The sequence below is a fragment of the Salmo trutta genome, chromosome 27 (assembly GCF_901001165.1).
Source record: "Salmo trutta chromosome 27, fSalTru1.1, whole genome shotgun sequence".
Lineage (NCBI taxonomy): Eukaryota > Metazoa > Chordata > Actinopteri > Salmoniformes > Salmonidae > Salmo > Salmo trutta.
The window spans coordinates 36,488,101-36,512,132 of record NC_042983.1 but is presented as its reverse complement, the minus strand read 5'-3'; the positions used below and the strand labels follow the sequence as shown (position 1 = coordinate 36,512,132).

The 24,032-nt window shown below is 41.7% G+C and overlaps 1 protein-coding gene across 2 annotated transcripts in view; it reads right to left on the bottom strand.

Annotated features, from left to right (window-relative positions):
- LOC115164974 (glutamate receptor ionotropic, delta-2) overlaps positions 1-24,032 on the bottom strand; it is a 582,060-nt gene that overhangs the window by 505,208 nt on the left and 52,820 nt on the right. For both annotated transcript variants that reach the window (XR_003870040.1, XM_029717948.1), the window contains exon 2: positions 918-1,073. Coding sequence is in view for 1 of the 2 variants with exons in the window: in XM_029717948.1 (XP_029573808.1) it covers positions 918-1,073 (156 nt within the window). In the remaining variant the exon portion in view is untranslated. The remainder of the gene's footprint in view (positions 1-917; positions 1,074-24,032) is intronic.

Here is a 24,032-nt window from a genome sequence, read left to right as displayed (position 1 = left end):
AGTAGGTATCTCCACACCTCTGCATGTTTTAGTAGGTATCTCCACACCTCTGCATGTTTCAGTAGGTATCTCCACACCTCTGCATGTTTCAGTAGGTATCTCCACACCTCTGCATGTTTTAGTAGGTATCTCCACACCTCTGCATGTTTTAGTAGGTATCTCCACACCTCTGCATGTTTCAGTAGGTATCTCCACACCTCTGCATGTTTTAGTAGGTATCTCCACACCTCTGCATGTTTTAGTAGGTATCTCCACACCTCTGCATGTTTTAGTAGGTATCTCCACACCTCTGCATGTTTTAGTAGGTATCTCCACACCTCTGCATGTTTCAGTAGGCATCTCCACACCTCTGCATGTTTTAGTAGGTATCTCCACACCTCTGCATGTTTTAGTAGGTATCTCCACACCTCTGCATGTTTTAGTAGGTATCTCCACACAGCAGGTATCTCCACACCTCTGCATGTTTTAGCAGATACCGCCGAATACAAATGCCATCGATGATATCAGCTTAATTAATTGTTAATAGCGTTTTGAGAAATATTGGAAGGATATGACCCTTTTAATTAAAGCTGATAGTATTCAGAATACTACAGTGCATATCAATGGTGATTGACCATATAACCGGTAAAGTACAGTGGAATTCAATAGACTCCCTTTTCAGGTGCTTAAATCTTCAACTAACATTACAAAATATTTCCAATGCGAAATCATATCTTTGTTTTCTGGGGGACACCTTTAAAACCTATTATAAACTGGGTGGTTCGAGCCCTCAATGCTGATTGGCTGACAGCCGTGGTATGGCCCCAAAAATATTTGTACTGCTCTAATAACATTGGTAACCAGTTTATAATAGCAATAAGGCACCTCGGGGGTGAGGGTGAGGTGAGAGTGAGGGTGAGGGCAGGTTAAGTCCTTACCCTCCTGGACTGCCTGGAAAGGGTTGTTCCCATCCACAAACTCCACAGAGATGGTGATCTTCTCAGTCTCCAGGATCTCGTTGTTGAGGTTGAGGTCCGCCACGGCCATGCGGAACACCTCGTCATCCTTCCTGGCAGACTCATCAAAGATGGCCCCTATGGAGAGAGAGGGGGAGAAGGAGAGAGCGAGAGAAGGAGAGAGACAGGGGGTACAAAGAGAGAAGGAGAGAGAAAGAAGGAAAGCGGGAGGAACGACAATGATGAGTGATCATCGTGACTAAGGAAAGAATCAAGCGAGCCTCTTAGGTCTCATACTGTATATGTAACTACAATCAATAGAAATCAATAGAACCAATAGAACCAATAGAAATCAATAGAACCAATAGAACCAATAGAACCAATAGAAATCAATGGGACCAATACAAATCAAAAGAACCAATAGAACCAATAGAAATCAAAAGAACCAATAGAACCAATAGAACCAATAGAAATCAAAAGAACCAACAGAAATCAAAAGAACCAATAGAACCAATAGAAATCAAAAGAACCAATAGAAATCAATGGAACCAATATACACTACCATTCAAAAGTTTGGAGTCACTTAGAAATGTCCTTGTTTTGTTGTAAATTACTATTGTAGCTGGAAATATCTGAATATCTACATAGGCGTACAGAGGCCCATATCAGCAACCATCACTCCTGTGTTACAATGGCACGTTGTGTTAGCTAATCCAAGTTGATCATTTTAAAAGGCTAAATGATTATTAGAAAATCCTTTTGCAATTATGTTAGCACAGCTGAAAACGTTTGTTCTGATTAAAGAAGCAATAAAACTGGGCTTCTTTAGACTAGTTGAGTCTGGAGCATCAGCATTTGTGGGTTCAATTACAGGCTCAAAATGGCCAGAAACAAATAACTTTCTTCTGAAACTCGTCAGTCTATTCTTGTTCTGAGAAATGAAGGCTATTCCATGCGAGAAATTGCCAAGAAACGGAAGATCTCGTACAACGCTGTGTACTACTCCCTTCACAGAACAGCGCAAACTGGCTCTAACCAGAATAGAAAGAGGAGTGGGAGGCCTCGGTGCACAACTGAGCAAGAGGACAAGTACATTAGAGTGTCTAGTTTGAGAAACAGACGCCTCACAAGTCCTAAACTGGCAGCTTCATTAAATAGTACCCGCAAAACACCAGTCACAACGTCAACAGTGAAGAGGCGACCCCGGGATGCTGGCCTTCTAGGCAGAGTTCCTCTGTCCAGTGTCTGTGTTCTTTTGCTCATCTTAATCTTTTATTTTTATTGGCCAGCCTGAGATATGGCTTTTTCTTTGCAGCTCTGCCTAGAAGGCCAGTATCCCGGGGTCGCCTCTTCACTGTTAACTTTGAGAGGAAAAGGAAGGTATGCCAGAGTCAATGGATGTATACAATACAGGAAACAACCCACCTACATGGTGCAGGAATCCGAATAAATCCAGCAGATTACCACCTGCAGCTTTTCTATATATATATATATATATATATATATATATATATATATATATATATATATATATATATATATCTTCTTCTGGCCATGCCTTTCCTCTCTGGTTGTTGCCTGCAGCAAGTAACTGTTTAAAACTGCTCACTGAAGCAATGCTAAATGCATTTTGCTGACCAGCAAATAGTCCTCATTTAGAAATAGATGGTGTGTATGATACGGATTGGTGATTCATACAGTAAACTGACCAATTTGGAGCTACGCTCACATTTTGGGGCCGAGTGCAGGTCAGTGTGATATTTGTTCACACTCTTCGCTGACCTATCAGATGATCAAGTAAATGGTGCTAGAAGGACTGTGGGAAACTACATCGACCATTGAAACAGAAATTACAGCAACACAGGTAACATCCATTATGAACTCTAAAACACATTGAGGGACAAAGTCAGTCCTTGTATTTGTATTTGTATTTACTACAGTCTGCCATTAGTTCCTCACAGGCAGCAGCTACTCTTCCTGGGGTCCAAACAAGATTAAGGCGATTACATCACAAAATAAAACAGTACACAACAGTACACATCACACAACACACTATTACACACTACATATCTACAATACAACACATTATTACACACTACTCTACCACTACATATCTACAATACAACACATTATTACCCACTACTCTACCATATCTACAATACAACACATTATTACACACTACTCTACCACTACATATCTACAATACAACACATTATTACCCACTACTCTACCATATCTACAATACAACACATTATTACCCACTACTCTACCACTACATATCTACAATACAACACATTATTACCCACTACTCTACCATATCTACAATACAACACATTATTACACACTACTCTACCACTACATATCTACAATACAACACATTATTACACACTACTCTACCACTACATATCTACAATACAACACATTATTACACACTACTCTACCACTACATATCTACAATACAACACATTATTACACACTACTCTACCACTACATATCTACAATACAACACATTATTACCCACTACTCTACCATATCTACAATACAACACATTATTACACACTACTCTACCACTACATATCTACAATACAACACATTATTACACACTACTCTACCATATCTACAATACAACACATTATTACCCACTACTCTACCACTACATATCTACAATACAACACATTATTACACACTACTCTACCACTACATATCTACAATACAACACATTATTACACACTACTCTACCACTACATATCTACAATACAACACATTATTACACACTACTCTACTATATCTACAATACAACACATTATTACCCACCACTCTACCAATACAAAATCCATAATACAGTAATATAACAATAATACAATGTACTTGTGTGTAGATTCCATGTGTTAGCATGTGTGTGCGTACGTGTGTGTGCCTGTGTGTGTGGAGTTTGATTTGTTTTATTTTAAACCTGATTGTACTGTTTGCATGAGTTACTTGATGTGGAGTAATGTTCAATGTAGTCATGGCTCTATGTCAGGGGTGGGCAGCTCCAGTCCTCGGGGGCCTGATTGGTATCACACTTTTTCTCCATCTCTACCAAACACAGCTGATGAATCAAATTACATTCTAAACTGAAGATCATGATTAGGTGATTATTGGAGTCAGGTGTGTTAGCTGGAGCTGGGGCAAAACTGTGACACCAATCAAGCCCCCTAGGACTGGAATTGCCCAACCCTGCTCTATAAAGTACTGTGTGCTTCCCATAGTTTGTTATGCACTTGGGGACTGTGAATAGTCCTCTGGTGGCATGTCTTGTGGGGTATGCATGGGTGTCTGAGCTGTGTTTAAACAGACAGCTCGGTGCTTTCAACACGTCAATACCTCTCACCAACGCAAATAGTGACGCAGTCATTCTCTCCTCTACTTTGAGCCAGGAGAGATTGACATGTATTTTATTGATGTTACCTCTTTGTGTACATTTACGGGCCAGCCGTGCTGCTCTGTTCTGAGCCAGCTGTAATTTGCTGTAATGTCCCTCTTTGTGGCACTTCATGATATGACTGGGCAGTAGTCCAAGTGCGACCGAAATAGGGTCTGTGTGACTTGTTTTGTTGATAGCAAAGTCAAGAAAGCAGAGCAGTGCTACGTTATTGACATACCTCTCCCCATCTTAGCTACCGTTGCATCAATATTTTTATGACTAAGCAGTTTAGTCTCCTCAACTTGCTCAATGTCCACATTATTCAATAAAATATTTAGTTGAGGTTTAGGGTTTAGTGAATGATTTGTCCCAAATACAATCTTTTAACTATTTTAAATATTTAGGACTAGCTTATTTCTTGCCACCCATTCTGAAACTGACTGCAGATCTTTGTTAAGTGTTGCAGTGATTTCACTCGCTTTGGTAGCTGATGTGTATAGTGTTGAGTCATTAGCATACATAGACACACAGGCTTCACTCAGTGCCAGTGGCAGGTCATTAGTAAAGATTGAAAAAAGTAAGGGGCCTAGAGTGCTGCCCTAGGGAATGCCTGACACTACCTGGATTATGTTTGAGAGGCTTCCATTAAAGACCACCCTCTGTGTTCTGTTAGACAGGCAACTCTCGATCCAAGATATAGCAGGGGAGGTAAAGCTATAACACATATGTTTTTCCAGCAGCACATTATGATTGATAATGTTAAAAGCTGCACTGAAGTCTAACAAAACAACTCCCACAATCTTCTTCTTATAATTTTCTTTCAGCCAATCATCAGTCATTTGTGTAAGTGTTGTGCGTGTTGAATGCCCTTCCCTATAAGCATGCTGAAAGTATGTTGTTCGTCTGTTAATTGTGAAATAGCATGTGGTAAAATAATGTTTTTCTCCAAAAGTTTACTAAGGGTTGGTAACAAGCTGATTGGTCGGCTGTTTCAGACAGTAAAGGGTGCTTTGCTATTCTTGGGTAGAGGAATGACTTTTGCTTCCCTCCAGGCCTGAGGGCACACACTTTTCTGTTGGCTTAGATTGAAGAGAATGGCAATATAGTTTGCTATCATCCAAAGTCATTTTCCATCCAAGTTGTCAGACCCAGATGGCTTGTCATTGTTGACAGACAACAATATTTTTTCACCTCTTCCACACTCACTTTACAGAATTCAAAATTTTAACGCTTGTCTTTCATAATTAAGTCAGTTATGCATGTTCAGAATTTGTTATTGGCATCTCATGTCTAAGTTTGCTAATCTTGCCAATGAAAACATCATGAAAGTAGTTGGCAATATCAGTGAGTTGTGTGATGAATGAGCCATCTGATTCAATGAATGATGGAGCTCTGTTTGCCTTTTTGCCCAAAATGTCATTTAACGTGTTCCAAAGCTTTTTCTGTTATCACTTTATATCAATTCTGCTTTGTTTCATAGTGTAGTTTCTTCTTTTTGTTTAGTTTAGTCACATGCTTTCTCAATTTACAGTACCTTTGCCAATGGGCTGTGCAGCCAGACTTATTTGCTATTCCTTTTGCCTCATCCCTCTCAAACATACAATTTTTCAAATCCTCATCAATCCATGGGGATTTAACAGTTTTACAGTCATTTCCTTAATGAGTGCGTGCTTATTAGTAATTGGAATAAGCAATGTAATAAATGCGTCAAGTGCAGCGTCTGGTTGATCCTCATTACACAGCACAGACCAGGAAATATTCTTTACATCTTCAACATCGGGGCTCCCGAGTGGCGCAGCGGTCCAAGGCACTGCATCTGTGTGCTAGAGGCATCACTACAGACCCTGGTTCGATTCCAGACTGTATCACAACCGGCCATGATTGGGAGTCCCATAGGGCGGTGCACAATTTGGCTGGGGTAGGCCGTCATTGTAAATAACAATTTGTTCTTAACTGACTTGTCTAGTTATATAAAAATAAATAAATAAATATGAATCACTACAAAACCTCTTGTATGATCTCCTATACACTATATTAGGCCCAGCCTTTGGAACTTTGGTTTTCCTAGATATGGCAACTATATGGCTACTATATTATGATCACTACATCCGATGGATGTGGATGCTGCTTTAAAGCAGATTTCTGCAGCATTAGTAAAGATGTGAGCAACACATGTTGACGATTTCATTCCTGTGCTGGTTTGAAAAAACCCTGGTAGGTTGACTGATAACCTGAACCAGGTTGCAGGCACTGGTTACAATTTGAAGCTTTTTCTTGAGTGGACAGCTTGATGAAAGCCAGTCAATATTTAGGTCACCCAGAAAATATACCTCTCTTTTGATATCAAATACATTATCAAGCATTTCACACATATTATCCAGATACTGACTGTTAACACTTGGTGGTCTATAGCAGCTTCCCACAAGAATAGGTTTTAGGTGAGGCAGGTGAACCTGTAGCCATATTACTTCAACAACATTTTACATGAGATCCTCTCTAAGCTTTACAGGAATATGATTCTGAATATAAACAGCAACACCACCCCCATTGGCATTCCTGTCTCTTCTGTAGATGTTGTAACCATGTATTGCTACCACTGTAGGTATTATAAGTGAGTTTCAGTATATGAATGTTATCTGTTACTAGCAAGTTATCGATTTCATGAAAGTCCACCTGACTGTTGATGCTTCACACCCTGTGACTGTAGGGTCCACTTAACTACCTTAAACACATCAAGTGACTGTAGAATTGTTTGGTGCGTTGTCTTGTTTTACTTGTCTTGTTTTACTTGCTTTTACTTTATTATGGAGTAAATGTTATTAAATGCCGTGCAATATCAATGAGAAAAGACCAACAAAAACACAGAGTGGCAACAAATGTTAAAATACAAGACCTATTCCTTCATCTATTAAGATTATATTATTGGTGAGGCTCGTGGTTTAGGGTGAATCTAAAGAAACATTTTCTACAATGCTACTAAGATCTAAAAACAGAACAAAGAATAGAATACCTATCCCTTTGAGAGCCACAGGCATAGGCCTATACCTTGCAACAATATCAGTAAAATCAAATGTTATTAATCACATACTTCATTAACAAATGATGTAGACTAACAGTGAAACGCTTACTTTCAGACCCTTCCTAACAATACAGTACATCTCCAACTGTGATGTACTGTGATGTACTGGGCCATTCGGAATCCAAGCAGTTAAGAAATATCAAGTGCTGTATAACCTTTTGAGGATCTGAGGGCCCATTCCAAATCTTTTCAGTCTCCTGAGGGGGAACAGGTGTGGTCGTACCCTCTTCATCACTGCGTTGGTGTGTATGGACCATGATAGATCCTTTGTGATGTGGACACTGAGGAACTTGAAGCTCTCGACCCACCCTCCAATACAGCCCCATCGATGTGAATGGGGGTGTGCTCAGCCCTCCGTTTCCTGTAGTCCACGATCAGCTCCTTTGTCTTGCTGACGTTGAGGGAGAGGCTGTTGTCCTGGAACCACACTGGCAGGTCTCTGAACTCCTCTCTATAGGCTGCCTCATTGTTATCGGTGACTAGGCCTACCACCATTGTGTTGTCAGCAAACTTAATGATGGTATTGGAGTTGTGTGCGGCCACACAGTCATGGGTGAACATGGAGTACAGGAGGGAGCTAAGCACACACCTCTGAGGGGCCCCAATGTTGCCTACCCTCACCACCTGGGGCGGCCCATCAGGAAGTCCAGGAGCCAGTTGCAGAGGGAAGTGTTCAGTCCCAGGGTCCTTAGCTTGGTGATGAGCTTGGAGGGTACTATGGTGCTGAACGCTGAGCTGTTGTCAATGAACAGCACTACAGTGCAGTGAAAAAGTATTTGCCCCTTCTGATTTTCTCTATCTTTGAATAGTTTTTTATATGAAATGTTATCAGATCTTCAACCATAAGCTAATATTAGATAAAAGGAATATGAGTTTACAAACAACCCCCCAAAAAATGTATACTTATTTTATTTATTGAATTAACAAAGTTACGCAACACCCAATGCCCCTGTGTGAAAAAGCAATTGCCCCCTTACACTCAATAACTGGTTCTGCCACCCTTAGCTGCAATGATTGCAACCAAACACGTCCTGTAGTTGTTGATCAGTCTCTCATGTCCCTGTGGAGGAATTTTGGCCCACTCGTCCATGCAGAACTGCTTTAAATCAGCGACATTTGTGGGTTTTGAAGCATGAACTACTCATTGCAGGTCCTGCCACTTCATCTTTATTGAGATTAGGTCTGGACTTTAACTAAGCCATTCCAAAACTTCAAATTTGTTGTTTTTAACCATTTTCATGTAGACTTGATTGCGTGTTTTGGATCATTGTCTTGCTGCGTGACCCAGCTGCACTTTAGCTTCAGCTCACAGACAGATGGCCTGACATTCTGATATAGAGCAGAATTTATGGTTCCTTCTATTATGGCAAGTCGTCCAGGTCCTGAGACAGCAAAGCATCCCCAAACCATCACACTACCACCACCATGCTTGACCGTTGGTATGAGGTTCTTACTGTGGAATGCAGTGTTTGGTTTTCGACAGACAATCCAAAACATTGACGCAAGTTTGTCAAAAGCACCTGGAAGCACCTGGATGATTATCAACACTCTTTGAAGAACGTTCTATGGACAGATGAGTCAAAAGTATTACTTTTTGGATGACATAGGTTAGAGTTATGGTCAGATTTGCCAAATGGAGGGCAAATCTGTGTTTCTGTGTTTGAAGTAAAGGTGATCTAGAGTTTTTTTGCATCTAGTTGCACAAGTGACATGCTGGTAGAATTTTGGCAAAACAGATTTCAGTTTTCCTGCATTAAAATCCCCGGCCACTAGAAGCGTCGGCTTTGAACATTTTCTTGCTTACTTATGGCCTTATACAGCTCGTTGAATGCGGTCTTAGAGCCAGCATCGGTGTGTGGTGGTAAATAGATAGCTACAAAAAATATAGATGAAAACTCAAAATAGTATGGATTATCATGAGATTATCATGAGGTATTCTAACTCCGGCGAGCAGAACCTTGAGACTTCCTTAATATTAGAGTTGTTAACAAAAAGACACACACCTACTCCCTTCTGTTCTGCCGATGCATAGAAAAACCAGCTAGATGTACAGTAGATTATCCATGTCCTTCATCAGCCACGACTCTGAGAATCATAGGATATTACAGTTCTTCAGGTCCTGTTGATAGGATAGTCTCGAACGGCGCTCATCCAGGTTGTTTTCCAGTGATTGAAAGTTCGTCAGTAGAACGGAGGGTAGAGGCGGTTTGTAAGTCGCTCTGGATAAGAGCGTCTGCTAAATGACTTAAATGTTAAAAATGTTAAATGTTTATGTACTCCCAGACTTAGTTTTGTCAGGGTGCCCACACGTTGACCTCTCTTACTCCGCCTTCTTCTTCTTCCAAGTCTCGGGGATTAGGGCCTGTTCCAGGTTGAGCAGTATGTCCCGAGCCTCTGACTCGTTGAAGTAGAAATCTTCATCCAAATCAAGGTTAGTGATCGCTGTTCTGATGTCTAGAAGCTCTTTTCGGTCATAGGAAAAGATGGCGGAAACATTATGTACAACCAAAAGTTTAGCTCAACAAAAAAATATATAATAAAATAGCAAAATTGGTCAGGAGCCCGTAAAACAACTGCTATCCATTGCAGTGCCATTCTGGGTGTCATATATCATCGATCCCTCTGTGATTGTGGTGTTATGTCTTACCGGTTGTATAGTAGAATGATCATTCTACTATTAAATATCAGAGTTTACAGGGATATGATCAAACGACAGCCTGGTAAAAACAATGACTTCAAAGCCCTGCGAACACCGTCAGGACTTTTACAAGACACATCTCCCTCCCAACCATCAGCAATGCAATCACTTTGTCTCCAATCCTCCGCAAACACATAATATTTGCTCTTTTATCTTGGCCCCGGAACTGAGTTGCCATAGAAACAAATTTCAAGGAGGAGGCTTTAAAACACATTAAAGTAATTGTCTAGTGTTTCCAGATTTCTATGAAATATGACCTATAATTAATTACAATATGAGTAAAATAGTTTTTCTTACAAAAAGTGTTAATTAAGTAGGTTAAAAAGCAGCTTTTCTGTGTTGGGATTGAGTGGGCGTACCCCAACAACAGAATGGTGTCAATGTCAATAAAAATATTCATGCTAATAGACCGCTGATTGACCAGCTCATCCTCCTCAGGAGGATAACATCATCCTCTTTGAGGAAATAGCAAGTACTTTGAAATGGTCTGTTTGAGATACAAGTTTGAGGTGGGGTTTCTTCTCCAATTTATGCTTTGGCCACAAATACAAGTATAGGACAAGTCAACCACATTATTTGGGTTTGAATATGAGTTACATATGAGTTGGGTACAAATATAAGTTAACAGAATACAAACTTTTAAAAGTGAGATTTTCACTGGACAGTTACTTTAAAGCATATCTTACCTGTGGCAGTATTAAATGGTAAAGAGTACCTCTAAAACCATCAGCTTTTCAAATGGTCCAATAATGAAAACATATGAATGGAATTAATTTACTTGTGGGCGTGAGCTCACCCATATATTCACAACAAATTATTAATCAAAATATTATGAATAATAAACAAATAGTTTTCAAACATACAAATGTGCTTTTAAAGGTGTTCGAATACCCTGAATTTTAAATTAAATAAATAAAAAATAACTTTCTACTGACATTCAATCACGCCTTAATCAGTGAGCTTAATCATTTGTCTCATAATGTTCCTCAGCTGGGCAATAACAAGTGATTTTACATCAAATCTTAGATCTGTGGCCAGATACTTGTTGCATACCAAGGGATTTATAAAGGGATGGCAAACCATACTGGACTGTGCACACTGGCACCTGATAGCAGCTGCAAACATACAGGTAAATGCCAAAATAAAGGAAACACCAACATAGTGTCTTAATAGGGCTTTGGGCCACCACGAACCACTAGAACAGCTTCAAGTGTTTTCCTTTATTTTGGCAGTTACCAGTACATAGCATATAGCAACACAGTGAGAAGAAGGGCAAAGCCCCACTGTGAACATCATGGCCATTGTCACATTGATGAATGTCTCTCAAGAGAAGAAAAAGTGAAGAGGATTATTTTTCTTTCAATCCACTTCCCAAAGGAAGCCTAGGTTTGTGTGTGTGTGTGTGTGTGTGTGTGTGTGTGTGTGTGTGTGTGTGTGTGTGTGTGTGTGTGTGTGTGTGTACAGAGGCCTGGGTGACTGTGCTGGCTGTTGATGTGCAAGGCAGCAGAGCATACTGATTTCCAAGCAGACTTCCTCCTGCTCTAAACTCTGCTCCACCATGGCCCCCTTGGATTGTGAGGAAAAGGCAAATGTCACAACATTAATCAGAGGAGAGAATAAAGACATTGAGTGTAGCTTTACGTGCCAAGGGCAACATGGCTCAAATGCACAATACATAATCACTGCTATTTCCACAACATCGCTCCAACACAACAGCTTTTGAATCGGAATTGGTTCAAGTTAAGTGAAATCGATTTGGGAATGCTAAACCATGTATTTGATATTCACTTCATGTTGTTGTTTACTCTGACTTCCTGATAAATATCCAGTTAGTCCAATAACGTCTCCAGGAGGAGGAAGCTGCTGTCTTCCCTTTATAAAACACCACTAACCATTTGCCCTTTACTCTGGTGAACAAAAAACATCTGCATGGAAAGAAAGGGGATTTCTGCCAGCCAAAAGTAAATGTAACAGACAATGAGAGAATCAACATGAGTTCCCTTTCAACTGCAGCAAAACACCAACACTTCTAGTACTATTATATAGTATACTCAATAGAGAACGCTTAATTAGCTTGTGGCTTTACACCAAATCATTTAGGATTAATGAGCGATTGTCTGAACGGGAAGGATTTCACTTGCAATAAGGAGTGATGGAGTGTGAAGGAAGCTGGTTCCGTCCTGAAATGTCACTCACAGGGTTAGACATGGAACCAGACTGGCAGCCCTGTCCTTTCCAGACCATTTAGATGACTACTGGACCAGCAGTGGAGTAGGAAAAGAGGCGTGTCGCATGCTGTCCAAACAGAGGCGAGATTCAGAAGGTTATTTATGTGGTGGCAAAAAGAATGAAGAGTTATTAACTCTAATTGCATATCCTTCCTGTTTAGTCTATATACTGTATATACTTCCTGTTTAGGCTATATACTGTATATCCTTCCTGTTTAGGCTATATACTGTATAACCTTCCTTTTTAGGCTATGTACTGCATATACTTCCTGTTTAGGCTATATACTGTATACCCTTCCTGTTTAGGCTATATACTGCATATACTTCCTGTTTAGGCTATATACTGTATACCCTTCCTGTTTAGGCTATATACTGTACTGTATATCCTTCCTGTTTAGGCTATATACTGCATATACTTCCTGTTTAGGCTATATACTGCATATACTTCCTGTTTAGGCTATATACTGTATATACTTCCTGTTTAGGCTATATACTTTATATCCTTCCTGTTTAGGCTATATACTGCATATACTTCCTGTTTAGGCTATATACTGCATATACTTCCTGTTTAGGCTATATACTGTATATCCTTCCTGTTTAGGCTATATACTGCATATACTTCCTGTTTAGGCTATATACTGTATACCCTTCCTGTTTAGGCTATATACTGTACTGTATATCCTTCCTGTTTAGGCTATATACTGTATATCCTTCCTGTTTAGGCTATGTACTGCATATACTTCCTGTTTAGGCTATATACTGCATATACTTCCTGTTTAGGCTATATACTGCATATACTTCCTGTTTAGGCTATATACTGTATACCCTTCCTGTTTAGGCTATATACTGCATATACTTCCTGTTTAGGCTATATACTGTATACCCTTCCTGTTTAGGCTATATACTGCATATACTTCCTGTTTAGGCTATATACTGTATATCCTTCCTGTTTAGGCTATATACTGTATCTCTCTCTCTCTCTTCCTGTATCTGACACATACAGTACTTGCAAATCCCCACTAAGATACAGCAGAATACCATTCCCTCCACTGGTCTCCTCAGCCTAGTCTGGTCCGATTGTGACTGATCAACCCCATGGTAGTTCTGGTGATGATGATGATGATTGAAAGCCTTGATGACAGTGGCAGTGAAAGAGGGGAGGGAACTGAGGGGTGGTGCCCACCTTGACAGAAGTCAGAAGCTGATGACCATAGAGGAACATTGTATAATTCCTTCCAACAGGTAGGTGATGTATAAGCATATAATTAGATATTAGAATACTAGAATGGAAATAATGAATTTGAAGAGTTTATCTGCACTGCATGTTCGTTAGCTAGCTATCTAGCCAGACAGTTTTACAGTTTTCAAATGAACTGTAAATATTTCAACATTCACTGGTTGAAATCAGCTGATGATAGTTATAAATGCAACAAGTACTGATATTGTATCATATAATAGCACTCACAACTTCCCAAGAAAACTACAATTTTGGCATTTATGGTCTGTTTACACATATTTTAGAGGCTATTTTTAAAGAGCATTTGCATAAAACCCATATAAAATGTATGTATGTAATAACAAGCTATATCAGTACCATTAAACTGAAGAATCATACAAAATGTAAAAAAATACAGACGAGGGTTTTAAATTCCATCTTTAGATCCACTCTTCAGCGTCATTTTCTTTGAGTAACCCACTCCAGGAATTCCTTTAACGCAGTTTTAACTCCCACAAAAGACCAGAACAAAGTTTTACTTCCACTCCACGTGTTCCCATAGGAAACTCAGCTTTCAGTAGTGACTATTTTAGGTTAACAATAATTCCATTACACAATTTCTGATATATTACATGCCTCACTTTTATTTTCCTGCATAAGTAAAATCAAGATATACCTCTACGGCCATTCATTCGAATTGGACTGGTTTCGATTACTCCCTGACCAATATGGCTGCCATTTTCACCCCATTCTGGAACTTTGAGGGATTATGACAAAGCCCCTCTAATTTAATAGGATCTCTGTGTGTATGACCAATACATGGCTCGTGCGCTGGTGGCCCCATGTGATCATGAAAGCAATGTGGTGATGGCGCTGTGTAATGATAATGATTAATTCGTTTGCTCTTGAACGGAGGGGTGGGGTTGGAGGGCTGCTGTTTAGGGGAGGCCTGTGAGTGCACGCGTGTGAAGGCGGTCAGATTTACGGCCCATGCCACGCTAGGGAGAAGGATGTGGTGGCTGACACCTAGGAGACAAGGGCGATTAATGGGCTGCGGGAGGTCCAGGGGAGCGCAGTAATGGACTGATAGAACATTGTATAAAAACAGCAACACAATGCCACGTATATCACTCTGCATGGCAGCCGCGGTCACGCACAGTCACCCATTAATAACTGATCGTATGCATGTAAAGAAAGACTTCTTCAATATCTATCTGTGATGAGACTGGCTGGATGTCCACCTCTGCACCAGGCAGGGAGAGTCACAGAGCTTGTCACAGAGCAGGAATATAATGGTGTGTGTGTGGGCACTGTTGAGTGAGGTCACCACAGCCACTGTCATTAAGGAACCATGCGTGCCTGAAATAGATTAAAGAGAAGACAAGCCAATTCTCATGTAGGAAGGAACCAAGAACTTGTAGGGTAGGATTAGGTGGCAAAAAAATCTGCATACGCTTCAACTTCAACCGTATGTGTGTGTGTGTGTGTGTGTGTGTGTGTGTGTGTGTGTGTGTGTGTGTGTGTGTGTGTGTGTGTGTGTGTGTGTGTGTGTGTGTGTGTGTGTGTGTGGCCGTGCGTATGTGTGTATCAGCAATCTGCATCTGCGGAATCTGTGGTTTCCTCTAATTTATCCGCCTTTGTGTATAACTTGAAAGGAGACATGATTTGTACTGTGAAAACCACATGTGCCATTTTCCCTTCTACTGCTGGCTCAACACGCACTTTCATTATTACCATGTAAATGAATTTCCTTCATCATTTACTGAGCCAATCTAAAGCCTCTCCATGACTGTCCCTCACTTTCCCCGGCTGTGGAGACACCTTCTTCCTGACATTTAATCAAAGTGGGCTTAAATGGCTCTGCTGGATGGGGCCTGGGAGGGTGCGTTTCCCATTAGACTGGGGCTCTTTGACATCATGAAGACATAGATGCTTGGGACTGGGCGTATGTAACAGAAGATAGGGTAGTGACTATGCGGGGGTTGGGGTTGGGGGCAGGGCGGGAGTTGGGTGGAGTGGGGGGGACAGAGGGTAGGGCGGGAGTTGGGTGGAGTGGGGGGGGGGACAGAGGGCAGGGTGGGAGTTGGGTGGAGTGGGGGGGGACAGAGGGCAGGGCGGGAGTTGGGTGGAGTGGGGGGGGACAGAGGGCAGGGTGGGAGTTGGGTGGAGTGGGGGGGACAGAGGGCAGGGCGGGAGTTGGGTGGAGTGGGGGGGGGACAGAGGGCAGGGCGGGAGTTGGGTGGAGTGGGGGGGGACAGAGGGCAGGGTGGGAGTTGGGTGGAGTGGGGGGGGACAGAGGGCAGGGCGGGAGTTGGGTGGAGTGGGGGGGGACAGAGGGCAGGGCGGGAGTTGGGTGGAGTGGGGGGGACAGAGGGCAGGGCGGGAGTTGGGTGGAGTGGGGTGGGACAGAGGGCAGGGCGGGAGTTGGGTGGAGTGGGGGGGACAGAGGGCAGGGTGGGAGTTGGGTGGAGTGGGGGGGGACAGAGGGCAGGGCGGGAGTTGGGTGGAGTGGGGGGGGACAGAGGGCAGGGTGGGAGTTGGGTGGAGTGGGGGGGGACAGAGGGCAGGGCGGGAGTTGGGTGGAGTGGGGGGGGACAGAGGGCAGGGCGGGAGTTGGGTGGAGTGGGGTGGGACAGAGGGCAGGGTGGGAGTTGGGTGGAGTGGGGTGGGACAGAGGGCAGGGCGGGAGTTGGGTGGAGTGGGGGGGACAGAGGGCAGAGTTGGGAGGGGGGGGTCAGCAGTGTTGCTGGATTTCCACCTCCTTGGTAGGAACAGGCTTCATCACTGTGTCACTACATCTTTGTGGAGTGTACCCATGCCACCCACACACACACACACACACACACACACACACATATACACACACACACACACACACACACACACGGACATAACTCTTTCTTGCCATTTCAGATGCTGTTGGGGTGTTTGGTAGACATTAAATCAGCTGAAAGCAGCACAGTGTGTTCAAAGGTATTATACAACTTCCGGTAAAGGCTGGAGAATAATGCAGACAGGAATATAATATATCCATTGTAATGACCTCAAATCAACAGGCCTGCACGAATGCATCTGTCTCATGGATTTTCTCTATATACACTATCTATACAAAAGAATGCGGACACCCCTTCAAACTAGTGGATTCGGCTATTTCAGCCTCACCTATTGCTGACAGGTGTATAAAATCGAGCACACAGCCATGCAATCTCCATAGACAGACATTGACAGTAGAATGGCCCGTACTGAAGAGCTCAGTGACTTTCAACGTGGCATCGTCATAGGATGCCACCTTTCCAACAAGTTAGTTTGTCAGATTTCTGCCCTGCTAAAGATTCCCCGATCAACTGGAAGTGCTGTTATTGTGAAGTGGAAACTTCCAGGAGCGACAGTGGTTGGCCACAAAAGCTCACAGAACGGGACTGTCCTCGGTTGCAGCACTCACTACCGAGTTCCAAACCGCCCTCTGCAACGTCAGCACAAGAACTGTTCGTCGGGAGCTTCATGAAATGGGTTTCCATGACCGAGCAGCCTCACACAAGCCTAAGATCACCTTGCGCAATGCCAAGCGCCGACTGGAGTTGTGTAAAGTTCGCCACCATTGGACTCTTTGGCAGTGGAAGCGCATCCACTCACACTTCACCATCTTGAAGTTCGACAGATGAATCTGGGTTTGGCGGATGCCAGGAGAATGCTTGACTGGACTGCACAGAGCCCTGACCTCAACCCTATCGAACACCTTTAGGATGAATTGGAACGCCGACTACGAGCTAGGCCTAATCGCCCAACATCAGTGCCCGACCTCACTAATGCTCTTGTGGCTGAATGGAAGCAAGTCCCTTCAACAATGTTCCAACATCTAGTGGAAAGCCTTCCCAGAAGAGTGGAGGCTGTTATAGCGGCAACTCCATATTAAACCCCATGATTTTGGAATGAGGTGTCCACATACTTTTGGTCATGTAGTGTATCTTCTACTGTATAGTTTACCATATCACTCTTGCGTCCCCACTTCACCCCCCAACACAACCTGAGCCCTTCATGTCTGCTCACCAGAACTAACCCCAAGCAACACTGTCACCAACGAGAGATTTATTAGAATCACTTAGCTTGAAGTCAGTTGAAACCCCAGAACTATCTAATTAATATCTCTATTTGCATAGCCATTAGCACCTTTCACAGTGTGTGTAGAAATCGGTGTTAATGAGCATTGATGATGATGCCGATGTCAATATTCCCAGATTTGTCCCGCTCAACCCTGTGAGTGGAGAGGTGGGGAGGGAATTAGTGAGGAGTGTTAAGGTACTTGACACTAATGGAATGCTGAGCCAATTGTGAGTGTGACACACAACGTGGCCTTCTCAGTGGAGGTTGTCACACAGCATGAGATTAGGAGGGGGAGAGAGAGAGAGAGAGAGAGAGAGAGAGAGAGAGAGAGACCATGCTAACATCAAACTATGTGACCATGCTAACATCAAACTACGTGACCATGCTAACATCAAACTATGTGACCATGCTAACATCAAAATATGTGACCATGCTAACATCAAACTATATGACCATGCTAACATCAAACTATATGACCATGCTAACATCAAACTATGTGACCATGCTAACATCAAACTATGTGAAAATGCTAACATCAAACTATATGACCATGCTAACATCAAACTATGTGACCATGCTAACATCAAACTATGTGACCATGCTAACATCAAACTATGTGACCATGCTAACATCAAACTATGTGACCATGCTAACATCAAACTATATGACCATGCTAACATCAAACTATGTGACCATGCTAACATCAAACTATGTGACCATGCTAACATCAAATTATATGACCATGCTAACATCAAACTATGTGACCATGCTAACATCAAACTATGTGACCATGCTAACATCAAACTATGTGACCATGCTAACATCAAACTATATGACCATGCTAACATCAAACTATATGACCATGCTAACATCAAACTATGTGACCATGCTAACATCAAACTATGTGACCATGCTAACATCAAACTATATGACCATGCTAACATCAAACTATGTGACCATGCTAACATCGAACTATATGACCATGCTAACATCAAATTATATGACCATGCTAACATCAAACTATGTGACCATGCTAACATCAAACTATATGACCATGCTAACATCAAACTATATGACCATGCTAACATCAAACTATGTGACCATGCTAACATCGAACTATATGACCATGCTAACATCAAACTCTGACTATGACAATACTCCATACCCCAAGTAGTAATATCTGAAGTCGTAATTCCTCTCTGCTGTAACAGACTACACAAGCTTCCCTATGGTTATGTCTACTGCCCATCAAGGAAACATAGGTCAAGTAAGAGATGAAATAAGAAAGAAAAAACAGGCCTCAAACACAGCTATCCAGACAGGCACACAACATTGGGTGCACTCAGGTCTGTTTCTGACCTGATATAGAAATACATAGAAATGATATATCCATTGGGATTCCGAGTGGCGCTGCGATCTAAGGCACTGCATCTCGGTGCTAGAGGCATCCCTACAGACACCTGGTTTGATTCCATCACAACCGGCCGTGATTGGGAGTCCCATAGGCCGGTGCACAATTGGTCCAGTGTTGTCCGGTGTAGGCTGTCATTGTAAATAAGAATATGTTCTTAACTGACTTGCCTAGTTAAATAAAGGTTACATTTAAAAATAATAATGACATCTAGTCATTTGTTATTCCTAGGGTTTGCCATCAGCACTGGAGACCTTCCAGAGAACACTGTCCAAAGGCAGGCTGACCTTCCAGAGATGGGCACTAGCTAGCTCCCACCCTGGTTAGGACTGAGCTGAGGAGGGGAGTCTGGAGCGGTGGCAGCTCAGTTGTCTGCTAGAAGCTAGTTAATTTAAAACCCTGCAAGTCAGCAGAACATAACAAACCAAGGCTGTTGTTTTATTCATCACTGCAGCAAACTATGTGGCCTGGAGAATGGGGCCGAGCACTACTGTAAGTAGGCCTATGAGTCTCAATGAAACACACTTTGCCTGCTAAGGCTATATTGTGTATACGGCGTCTTTGTGGGTTCACACATAAGCTCATTTTTAAGGTAAAGCCTACTGAGCACTGCAACTTAGGGTTGTTTCTAGAGTTATAATGAGAGAGGTGTCCCACTGGACCCACCACGTCATTTCACGTGGATAATTGTGTAATATTTGGTTGATACCTTCAATGAGATTATAACCTATATTAACCCATTAAAAAAGACAGCCAAAAGTTTGTTACATTTCCAATGTGTTATCACTGTGCTTCCAACCATCTAAAAGCACAACCAAATTGCAATGCAAAAACAATTAAATTGTCAGTTAACAGTTAAATTGTCACCCAAATGTCTATCACTGCACATTTAACCATTTAAAAGCACAGCAAAGTTTAAATGGGAATACAATTTAAGGTTGTATTTTTTATTTATACAACATATTCATGTGATATCACTGCGCTTCATCTAATAGCACAACCAAATGACCTGGATTACTGTTGAGATTACATTAAAAGTATATTGTGCAAGTGATCAATGCTGTTTGAGATTCTACACAGATTATTACAGCAATTGTGAAGATCTCCGCAGGCCTGCGATGACCTAGGCATTCTATCTTGAACATGCATGCTGTATATGCTCACATGTGAAGAAATGTATAGATACAGTAACCCATGGATCTGTTACTCATGTTAAGGTTGAATATACATTAGCATCAATGATGATTGATGAAGTACGGTCACATTTCACTTGCTCTGTTAAACCTACCCTTGGAATGTTTTCGATAGCAACAGTGAATCTATTTCGTTTTTAAGTGTAAATCTCTCACCAATCATTCTCACAAGATAGCACACTGGTAATAGTCAATTACAAATATCATAGCTAAGCAGGGCTGGGCTTGGTTAAAACAAAGGGGTAGCTGTAGATAGATCAATTCTCCAGTAGGAGGTGCTGCCCAGCCTAATGTTTTTATTTTCTGATAGTAGATATATTGTTGAAAATCTGACGTTGTTTTAAAGGTACAAATTCAACATATTTTATACAAGGTTTGTCTATGTTGAAATTTGGTTATGATGGTGACATAATCCTGTGGTTGAAATTTCACCTCAAAACAACGGTTTACATTGATTACTTTTTTTAAATGTATTTTCCATGTACTGTAGATTCCACGTCACAATACGTTGACAGATTACGTTGAAACAACGTTGATTCAACCAGTTTTTGCCCACTGGGTTGGTAAGTGCTATTCTAGAGATACAGACACAGAATCCACTCGTATTGCCAATCCAAATCATTCTCTGGAAGACTTATTATATTTTTATAGCCCCCACTCACACTTCAAGTCAATGACAACAACATAAAACTTTCCTATCCAAATGTAAATGCCAAGCACCTTCACACAGAAGCCGCGCATTACTATTCAGAACATAAGTCAGCCCTCAGATAATTTTCCAGAGACACTAAATATAGATTAATAAGCATTACACAAGGCCACGTTGTTCTCTTAATATTCTCTTTAATAATTTATGGGATAATGATATAATGTGGATGAGCCCACAAATGTAAAAAAATAACCGGATACTGTACTCATGCCCTCATTTCAGAGGATTTCAAGAGCAGTTGTCTACACATATGAGCTGGCAAATTGCATCTGAAATTCCAATCTGCTGGGAATCTGTTCAGCTCTCACACTTGTTTGCATTTACCTTGATATTCCCCAACCAACATTTATCAGTTAAATGGAAGACTTTGATGTGGGGTCCAGTCATTTTTAGATGAATGGTCTGTCCATACACTTCTGTGCTTTTATCAAGCCACTCTTGGAGGACAATTGAACTCGGATGACAAAAAAACGCTTCCTATGGCTAAATATCCTCTCTACTTCAATGACAAATGACTCAAAAAAGTTGAATAAAACCAATCCTATCTTTACATGTGTATCTATTTGATACTGAGAACAAGATGCATGCATTTATATTCCCCAACTTAGTCTCCAAATGTCATTTCACTAATTGTGCAGAAGCACATCATGCACATGATCCCTCTGGGTTCAGTCCACTAGTACTAATCCCTTTTCCTCAGGACTTGGTCCCTCTGGGTTCAGTCCACGAGTACTAATCCCTTTTCCTCAGGACTTGGTCCCTCTGGGTTCAGTCCACGAGTACTAATCCCTTTTCCTCAGGACTTGGTCCCTCTGGGTTCAGTCCACGAGTACTAATCCCTTTTCCTCAGGACTTGGTCCCTCTGGGTTCAGTCCACGAGTACTAATCCCTTTTCCTCAGGACTTGGTCCCTCTGGGTTCAGTCCACGAGTACTAATCCCTTTTCCTCAGGACTTGGTCCCTCTGCTCTATTGCAAAGGACCCAGGAATCCCCAAACACACATTCCCCTTTCTACACGTTACCTATTTGCTCCTGAGAGAAAGATACATGCATTTATATTCTCCAACATTTTCTCAAAATGTCGGACAGTGGTCCCGCTCTGCTCCACTGCAAATGACCCAAGGCCTGCTGAACGTTGTGCCAAGTTACCTAAACCCTATGCTACAAGGCCAACAAATGGATCCTTGTTCCGTTTAGTTATTATTTTTTTTACTTTTGAGAAGGAGAACAAACACCATAACAGAAATACATTTTCTGCTCTTTCGACTCCCCAAACAGTCACACTAATTATCTAATTAACGAGAATTAGGAAAACCGAACCACTCGATTCAAACATTTAATCAGCAAACTGAATAGAACCCTAGTTTTTGTCTGATGGAGGGGCACCAAGGATGGCTGCCATGTCTCTCTCTCCCAAGAGGTAGTTTCATACATCTTTAAAGAGTCCTTACATATCAAAGCCAAAACACATCCATCTTGTCTACTCAATATAAGCCTTGTGGTATATATTTTTTTTAAACATTTTAGTCATTTAGCAGACTTACACTATGCATACATTTTAATCCGTTTTTTTTTCTATTACCTTCCTATAGTTTAAAGCATTGCTGAATATTTTCAACAGCTCACTGGAACTACAGTACTGTTTCAGGGCACTGTGCTGCAGCATTTACAAGCTTCAGGTCTATCACAGCAACTACAGTGCTGAACCCATCACATTATTCATTCAAATAATTGCGCAGGAATGAGCTGTATTTGTCTGAATGTGACGTGAATCAACAAAAGATTCTGGGAACATCTCTTGTGTATACATATGACATTCGGATTAACATTTGTGCAAATGTATACATGTTTTTCTTTTGAGGATGGAAATGTAATCCTTGAATGATTAAAATCCTGCGGCGAGTACTCCATTTTAAAGACGTTAATGGGTGAATCTATTGTATGAGCCTGCATAAGTACTCCACTCTCAAGTGGTGACATTTGAAGACAATGGGTGCTACTACCATACTGGTTGCTCAGCTGTCACAGGCCCGCACCGGGCCTCACAAAAAGACTGGTGTTTGCTCAAACACAATTACACAAGAAAAGCTGCATTGAGAATCCTCTAATGGACCATCTGCTTAAAGCGATTACCTTTCCTGGGGAAATCACCTTACATGAAGTGAAGTCAGTTGGTTTCCCTGCAGGGAGCGTCAAACAAACCCCAGCAGACCTTCCCAGAAAAGATCAATCAAAACCATGACATCCCATGCATATTTCAACAGTTTGAGTGTTTGCACTGTAGATACCGTATTTATCATGCATTGACTTCCTCTACCTTAGTCTAGCTTCACCAAAAGCAGCAAAGGAGGACTTGAGTGTGTATTTGACTCCAAAACTGTGATCAGACAAACTATAATGAGCGTTTTGTGCTTAGCGATACTGTCAAATCCTCGTCATGCGCATGCTCTTCTGAACCCCTCTGGTGTACTGAGGACACTGTGCTCTATTTGGACCATCACATCTGACGGGGTATCTAAGAACACGGTGCTAAGATGTCTGAAGATACTACAGAAAGGCTAGTCGAATCATAGCTTTCATAGAGGGCTAGTTCTGTCGTGAAACACCCCTGCCACGTGCCTGTTGAGACAGTACAGGCACACATAGTTCATCGTTTGAGAGCTGTTCTCTCTTCGTCTTATCTACTTCCAAAGGAGAATATTCGAATGAATACAACTCATCAAATGTTTCTCAAAGAATCACACTATTGACAGGCATATTTGTGGAGAACATACAGATCATGTATTCATGCCGGCCATAGTACCCTCCCTTTACAGATAGACGTGCTCCTTCACTATACAGTAGCTAAGCTCTTAGTAATGTGAGTGGAGCGAGACACATTTGGTATGGAAGGCAGGGGAGAGATAACAGAGAATTCTGTAAATTCTGAGTTCTGTTTTCTTGAGAAACTGTCAGCTTCACCACTGGTGAAGAAGGGTCCTTCCAGATTCTCTCCAAAACTGACAGCACATACGGAGTACCTTGAAACATTTTGTCTGAGTGTTTGCAATCCATCT